At 53.6% G+C, this 7,842-nt stretch overlaps 2 protein-coding genes across 2 annotated transcripts; both read right to left on the minus strand.

Moving 5' to 3' along the window:
- Positions 1–732: 732 nt before the first annotated feature.
- Sebox (SEBOX homeobox) lies at positions 733–2,512 on the minus strand (the record flags this gene model as incomplete). The annotated part of the gene is made up of 1 exon (XM_052758209.1): positions 733–2,512. A coding segment is annotated over one exon (693 nt), but the record flags the coding sequence as incomplete, so codon positions are not given.
- A 1,561-nt stretch (positions 2,513–4,073) lies between these two features.
- Vtn (vitronectin) lies at positions 4,074–7,702 on the minus strand. Its single transcript, XM_052756342.1, has 8 exons — positions 7,147–7,702; positions 6,924–7,043; positions 6,488–6,844; positions 6,265–6,404; positions 5,945–6,101; positions 5,652–5,804; positions 4,661–5,023; positions 4,074–4,448 (listed from the first exon to the last, which is right to left on the minus strand). The coding sequence occupies exons 1-8, from the start codon at positions 7,337–7,339 to the stop codon at positions 4,339–4,341; spliced, it is 1,593 nt and encodes a 530-aa protein (XP_052612302.1). The 5' UTR covers positions 7,340–7,702; the 3' UTR covers positions 4,074–4,338.
- Between the last annotated feature and the right edge of the window lie 140 nt (positions 7,703–7,842).

A 7,842-nucleotide genomic window follows, 5' to 3' on the forward strand; every position in this document is an offset into this window, starting at 1 on the left:
CAGGCTGCCTACATATCCTTAAGTACCTGAATTTAAGTTGAAAGCCTTCCAAATGTTAGAGGTTTGACTTCAGCAGACTCTCTTCCAGCAGACTTTGACCAGCCTAGGGTATCTATTTCACAGTAAACTTGGGGTCCTTTGTTGGGAGGAATTGTCCACTAGATCCCAGTCCCTCCACACAGGCCAATAAGCTTCAGTGACATCAAGCTCTTACAAACAGTAGTTTAGTGGGCCAGGTACTATTCTAGTGTCTGGAGATAATAAAGCCAAGATCTAGCTCATGCCTTGTGTGTAATTGAGCAAGAGGCAAGCTGCAAGCATCTTTCCATCTGCACAGGCAGAGAGAGTGTTGGGAATGAGGTGGCCAGTTCACAGCACAGGAAAGGGAACTTTCTGCCACATTTTATCCAAAGCACTCAGGTTCCAAGAGGTGCTTAGCAGAGGACAGGAAATTTGGTTCTTACCAGTTTCTCATGATTTCCTTGTGTGGAGCAGAGGGAACTAGCATTTATTGATTTTTTTTTTTTTTTTTTTTTTTTTGGTTTTTCGAGACAGGGTTTCTCTGTGTAGCTTTGCGCCTCTCCTGGAACTCACTTGGTAGCCCAGGCTGGCCTCGAACTCACAGAGATCTGCCTGGCTCTGCCTCCCGAGTGCTGGGATTAAAGGCGTGCGCCACCACCGCCGGGCTATTTATTGAGTTTTTTAATCATGTGTCATCACATGAAGTTCCTTACCTACATGTTTCCCAAGACAGGAAGGGTTTCCATCCCTGCTTTGCAGACAGAATTTCGGAGTTGTAGTCACATAGCAGAGCTAAGGTTTGAATCCAACACAGATTGATTGCAGACTCCATGCTTTTCTCTCCAGAGCAGCTCCAGAGGTGGAGGGAACTGGAACATTCTGGCATGCAAGCTAGCTACTGTGTCCCCAGAGCCTGGGAGAGCTTGAGCCCTTTAATTAACCACCCTAATCCCAGCAGAAGCCTGGACATGATTCCTACCCAGTCTGTGGCACCTGGCCCTATTTAGGGATTTGGTGGTGGGAGATAACCTTCCCAGGCAGGCAAGCCTCACCCCCATTCATTTGCAATACAACAATCCAGATTAAAGTGCCGAGTTTTGTTTTATTTGGAGATTAGTTGGTATTACAGATGCCAGTGATAGGAAAACCCAAAGCTACCACACCCCCTCCCCAGATCTGTCAGGTTGTCCCCACAGCCCACATCAGAGGACAGCCAATCTGATATTTGGGGAAATTCAATCAACCTAAGACCCGGGCTTCTATTTCTGTAACGTTAATATCACTCTCTTCAAATCCACAGTTCTGATTAATTTTTCCAGGTGGCAGGAAGTCAGGCAATGGGGCCCTGAACCATGAAAGGGTGGGTGTTCCAGCAGTCCAGCTTAGGAGCAGTACCCTTCCCCTGGCACATAGGTAAGGTCCTGGCAGGGTTCTCAGACTGGTAGCTGCCCCCTCAGAGGAAAGAGATCATCAGCTAAGATAATAGGAGTTGGGGACCCAAACCCGGCAATAGAGGGCAACAACATGGTCCCTTACCTTGACAGTACCTCCTGATGATGGGCATATGCCCCAGAAATGACCAGGGCGCTGGGTGGTGGAAGCTAGACTCTAATCCCTGCACAGGACCTTCAACTAGGTTGCTGGAGGTTGAGAGTGGAGAGGTGGGTCTCTGAGCTAAACTCTGTTAGAGAACACTCCCTATGTAAAAAGAGGCAGGGGTTCTCTCATGTGCTCCATCCCAGGAGAGATGGAATGGGCTACAAGAGCCAGAGCCAAACTTACAAACTCTACACCTAAATTAGGAGTGATCTACATTGGTAACGATGGCTGAGGTATAGATAAGGTCAGACAGGCTGCCCAGTGAAGTCTGAGGAATAATTTGCTCTAAAGAAGGGTGAACCCCTGAAGGCCCACTTGGCCCCCATGAGGCTGCAGCTTTAGCCCCTGCCCAGCTCTGCCCTGGACCCAAGCTGGGAGCTACACAGGTGGTCTGTGGGCATGCTGAAGCATGCTGAGCTGAGCTGGTGGGGTGTAGAAGCTGGCCTGGTGTTCCAGGGTCCCAGGGCTGCTGGGGGGTGTCTGGAAGACAACAGGAGTTTGGAGGAAGCTCCAGCCTAGGGTTTAGGGCTCCTGGCTTTCTGCTCTTGAGTCTCTTGGCTCGGCGGTTCTGGAACCACACCTGATAGGGAAGATGAAGGGATATATCTTGGCACCAGCACACTCTCCTGGGACGGAAATCAGAATATGAAGGCAGGATTCCCAGAGAGAAGAGGCGCTGTGTGAAACCCAGAAGTTCGCTATTGCAGCTCACCTGGATCTTGGCTTCAGGCAGGTGAGTTACCTGGGCCAGGTGCTCACGAGTGCTGATGTCAGGATAGGGCCTAGCTGCAAATACCCGTTCTAGCTCCAGCAACTGCCCAACACTGAAGGTGGTCCTCTTTCTCCGATGGGGACCCAACCCACTGTCACAACCTGTGGGCCGGAGGAGTGGGAATCAAACCAGAACTCCTTTGCAAGAGCCTCAGCTTTTAAAGCCTTGATCAGCCTCTGTAGCCCCAATCCCTACACTCCTCACCCTTCACCATCCCACCGTGTTACTCTTCCTCACCCTACCCACCCTTCCCCCACCAGGTCACCTGGAGATGCCTCCACAGGACTGGCCATGGAGCTGGAACAGGACGAGGAGCCAGAGGGCCCTGCCAGGGCTATTGCCCACACCAGACTCAGGCCTTAGGGTTTTAAGCTGTTCAGAGTCCACCGTGGCTCCGCCTCCAGAGGGAAGAGGCGTAGCAGTCACTCTAGGGAGGTTGAGAAGGGGGAAGCAAGGCAGGATTGGGGCTAATCGAGGTCTAGGTTGGACCAGATTGGTGCACACCCCAGCTTTCACCAAGAAGCTGGTCACACCTCCCTCCTCAAACCTCAGCCTCTGACAGTCTCTGCTTTCAGTCCTGTACCGTGTGAAACCCTTGCCCCAAACCACAGAAATCTACCTCCCCAAAGCTCCCAGGGCTTCTGATGCTCCCTAAGATTCTCCAGTGTCCTGGTCTTGGCTGCCTTCAGGGGAAAGTGGGTGGATTCCTGTCCCACTCTCTGAGGACTTGGCAGAGAAACTGGGTGGGTGAGGATGCTGTTTGAGCCACCTGTTGTCAGCAGGGCTGGGGAACAGTTGCCACCACCAGCTTGCCCTCGGGGCTGCTCTAGAACCCTTTCTGGCTCCTCTAAAGGCCAGACAGGCTTCCTGAAACCCAGGATCATGGAGCCAGGGAACATTCCACGGGCGAGCCAGGGGTTCACAAAGACATTCACTTTTACAGCATTTCCTTCCATGAGGGTCCTCTGAGCTTCTTTACTATGAGAAAGGGGATGTATGTCAATGTTCTTCCTGTCCTTGCCTCCTCCCCCTCCCTCCCTCTCTCTCTCCTCTCTCCCTCTCCCTCCTCCCTCCTCCTCCCTCTCTCCCTCTCTCCCTCTCCCTCTCTCCCTCTCTCCCTCTCTCCCTCTCCCTCTCTCCCTCTCTCTCTCTCTCTCTCTCTCTCTCTCTCTCTCTCTCTCTCTCTCTCTCTCTCTCTCTCTCTCTCTCCACCCCCATGCCCAGGACAGAGGCCTCAGAGAAAAGCCCCCATTAGGTGTCTGTTGTGGGGGTCTGTCCCCGCTGTTGCTTGGAAGTTAACTGTGTTCTAGATGCACGGTGGACAGCAAAGCTGAGTTGAATTCCATCCTCTTGCTTCTCATCTCCTCGGAGGCCCTGGTTAACTCCATGGTTAAAGAAGCGTCACCTGAGCGGGTGGCTGGGTAACTGCAGTCATCACCACAGCAACTGGAGTTCATATTTACCTGCAGAGCGGGGTTGGGGGGGGGGCAAGGAGACTTGAAAGGGTAGCTCTCACAAGCCCCCAGTGTTTCTGGTTTAGGAAGAGCACCCGAGCCCAGTGGGGTCTTCTCTGTCCCTCCTCAATCAGAGAGCCCCACTTGTCTTTCTTTGTCCAGGGGACAGGGCTGCCCACCCTATTCAGGACAGAAGTCTTAAACTCAGGGCCAACAGACTTTTTTTTTTAAAGATTTATTTATTTATTATGTATACAGTGTTCTGCCTGCACATATCCCTGCAGGCCAGAAGAGGGCACCAGATCTCATTACAGATGGTTGTGAGCCACCATGTGGTTGCTGGGAACTGAACTCAAGACCTTTGGAAGAGCAGCCAGTGCTCTTAACCTCTGAGCCATCTCTCCAGCCCCGAGGGCCAACAGACTTTATTGGGCTGGGAGGAAAAGGCTGAAGGATGAGTTTCTCCAGGCTCTGTTGTGTGGGCTCTGACTCCTACTTTTTAGGGGCTGGGCAGCCCAGCCAATACTGAGCAATGGAGCGTGGGTAGGGAGGGTTCACAGAGTCCACTCGCTGTGTTCTAAGGTTGACTCGGTAGTACTTGTCTGAAAGAGAGAACGGAAAGAGGCTATATAAGATCCTGCCTGGTCCTGTCGCTGGTCCCAAGAAGGAAAACAAGGGTTTCTTTCCGAAGTGAAAGGGAACATCCACCATGCAGATAAGGTCACCATCTACAGGCTGTGTTCAGCACCCAGGGACCAGAGCCTGACGGAAGGGCCCAGGCAAAACCAGCTTCAGGGGTATTAGCGGCTCTCACCTCCAGAGAAGAAATAGACGCTCTGAATGGGCTCGCAGGTGGCAGGTACGAGCCAGTTCATATCATAATCATAGTTGTAGGCGTCTAGCCCGCTCTCTTCACTAGAGATCAAAGAGAACCAGAGTGAACGCGATGAGCGACGGGAGTTCAGGCTGCGGCTGCGGCTGCGGCTGCGGCTGCCGCGGCCACCCGCCTTGCGTGAACGGTAGCGTTTTCGGCTGCGACGCCTAGACTTCTTTTTTTTGGCCTGCAGGGAGTGGGGTGCAGAGCCTGCGATGTAGATGCGGCCAGCCATAGCAGCGTCCACTTTTCCTGGCACACCATGCCAGTCCCGGCTGATGAATTGGGGTTCTCTGACACCGTCTGTAGTAGGGAAGGGGTTAATGCAACTTTGAGAATCCAGGCTTTGATTTTTTTTTTCAGCAGGACATTTATTTATTATTTATATATTTATTTTCTTTGAAACAAGGTCTCTCTATGTACCCATGACTAGCCTGGAACTCGCCATGAAGACCATGCTGGGCTCTTAACTCACAGAGATCCACCTGCCTCTGCCTCAGAGTGCTGGGATTAAAGGTGTGTGCCACCACCTCCCGGCTCCAGCAGGACCTTTAGAGTTCGTCTTGCCCAAGACACACAACAAGCTCATGATAGAACTCAGTACCCAGCACCCAGGCCTCAGACTCCCTGTCCAGCGCTTTTTCCTGTGCCCTCTCTCCACTGTATCCCTTGTATCTCTGCCCCCTCCCAAACCCCTCATCCACAGCCCCCCTCCTTCTGCTGTGTTAGGCAAAGTTCAAGGTATGGGGTCCAAATGGAGCCAAGCCTCACCCCCAAAAGTCAACAGAAGCAAAGTCTAACCAGAGCAAACAGCTCTCGATCGATGGTGGGGCGATTGCAGTCCCCTCCCCCTGGAATCCTCACTACCGCAGTCCAGCCCTACTCCAGAGCCTTTCTGGAGAAAGAAGCCAGACTCGCTCCCCCTCCGTACCAGAGGGTCTGCCCCAGAAGAGGAGTGCAAAGATGTCCTCCCAGCTGTCGCGCTGAAGCAGGGCAAAGTGCTCAAACACAGCTGACAGAGAGCTGTCTTCACATTCCTCCTGGCTGGGCTGCTGCCGGAATACATACTCCCAGTACTGCTTCCCTGAGGAGCAGGACAGCTGGCGTCAGAAGGGCAGGTCTGACTAAGGCTGGGGAGCTCCGAGGCAGGGTGGGACCCAGGGAAGCATAGGAGAGAGCAGGGACTCCTCCACCACCACCCCTTTCTCCTCCCACCCCGAGTACCCTTGAAGAAGTAGACCCTCTCCCGGCCATTGTAGCTGTGGGCAGGAAGGGCGAAAGCCGCATCAACATTGTCTGGTATGCCGCTGAAGCCTTCAGAGATGTTTTGGGGATAGCCAGGGTCCAAAATACCGTCCTCAAAGCGCCAGTACTGACTACCCTGAGAGACAGGGAAGATGAAAAGAGTGAGGACAGACTGCTGGACAAAGAGGCAGTCCTGTATCCTGTCACCAGCTCCGGGAGCCCCTGACTACCTTGTTCTCACAGCTCCCAGCACCTTCCATGATACTCTTTACCTTGACTCATAGGCTTGGGTCTGGTACCTTGAAAAGGTAGGTCTTCCCCTGACAGTTGATGCGAGTGAAGGCAGCGTCAATGGGACCCTCGATGCCCCAGACATCTCGGATGAGCTTAGGGTACCCAGGCCTCACTGCCGTTTCATCTAGCTCATAGCAGTACTGCCCTAGAGGAGGGGAAGCTGTGTGAGAAGCAGATGGTCCTAGGCAGACCCCCCCCCACCACCACCAGACCTGTCCATAGAGTCACCTCGGAAGGCAAAGAGGGAACCGTTCTTGAGGTCCGTGAAGGCGTCAAAGGGCTCCCCACTACACAGCTCTTCCTCTGGGGAGTCAGAGGTCCCTTGATCAGTGGTATCAGGCCTTGGGCTCACCTCCTGGTACCCCACTTCTGGCCCTGAGGTGCTTGCCTCCAGTGTTGGAGCCTGTTCCTTGGGCTTTAGGAAAGATGTTGGCTTTGAAGCCCCTTCAGTTTGGGGCTGTCGGTCAGGGTATAGAGGAGTGTTCTCTGGTTGTACAAGGGTGCTGGTGTCGTTCTTGGTCCCCTCCAGGTAGTCATAGTTCCAGTACTCATCTTCGGGCATAGTGAACACATCCCCCCGAGTCACTGTAGGCAGAGTGGGCAGTAGTGAGTTTCCCGTTGCACAGGGGACCCCCACCCCCACCCACCAGGGCTCTGAACGAACCTTGGGGCTTGCACTGTGCCATGTAGTCAGCACAGCAGCTCTGATAGTAACTGCAGAGCTCATCACACTGGCACTTCTTGTTGGCCACGAAGCCCTCGGCGCAGCGGCCCTTGCATGACTCTGTGGGAGGGAATATCAGTCTCTACAGCCCAGGCCAGACCACCTTCCACCCTGCATTGCCCTAGATGTCCACCAATCACCCCCCCCCCCCACACACACACACCTTGGTCAGCCAGGGAAACCCATGTCAGCAGGGCCAGTATGAGAAAGGGCCTCAGGGGTGCCATGGCAGGCCTCTGGCAGAGCGCCTGGCAAGCTGGGCTCGGAGCTTCCGGAGTCTCGCCGTCCTGCCTGAGAAAAGACTCGAACTGAAGAGGAGTTGCTAGTTTACTGGGTTCCTGCCTCTGTTTGCTCATCCTCCGGCCCAGCCCTAGTCCCCTCCTCCAAACACAGCTGCAGCAAAGGGTCACATTCCCAGAACCCCAGCCCTAGGAGAGCTGGGAAACAGAACCCTCGCCAAGACCAGAGTCAGGAGGGTCATGGGCAGCTGGGATAGCATGGTGGGTTGGGAAGGCCGAAAGAAAGTTTGCGTTGTCGCCCTGTGAGCCAGTTACGTTAATGTCTCTGAGCCTTCCTTTTTATGAAATGGGACCATGGTGACTGGCCTCATCAGGTGTTGAGAGATTACGTGAGCTAGAACGGACAAAAGGCTTGGTGCCCCGAGTAGCTTCCAACTCATTCTCATCAGCAGTTATTGATTTAGTGTTTGATCAGGCGCATCCCGGACTAGGTGTTTGTTCCACCTACCCCCACGTCCCAGGTGGATAGTTAGGGCCCTAGGGTGGAGGAGAGCTGCCAACCTCTGCGGGAGGGTTCTTTTCTTATCATAAAAGAACAAAGCTTCATTTCTCGCCTCTCC

This window comes from Peromyscus californicus, unplaced genomic scaffold (assembly GCF_007827085.1).
Source record: "Peromyscus californicus insignis strain IS unplaced genomic scaffold, ASM782708v3 Scaffold_3__1_contigs__length_106647218, whole genome shotgun sequence".
NCBI lineage: Eukaryota > Metazoa > Chordata > Mammalia > Rodentia > Cricetidae > Peromyscus > Peromyscus californicus.

Bases quoted from the DNA above. Each gene is read 5' to 3' on its own strand.
- Vtn (XM_052756342.1), bottom strand. From the start codon at position 7,339: ATGAGCAAACAGAGGCAGGAACCCAGTAAACTAGCAACTCCTCTTCAG. The intron at 6,102-6,264 runs GTACCAGACCCA...CCTGTCTCTCAG, and splicing joins GGAAGACCTACCTTTTCAAG to GGTAGTCAGTACTGGCGCTT. The intron at 4,449-4,660 runs GTGAGAGCCGCT...TCTCTCTTTCAG, and splicing joins CGTCTATTTCTTCTCTGGAG to ACAAGTACTACCGAGTCAAC.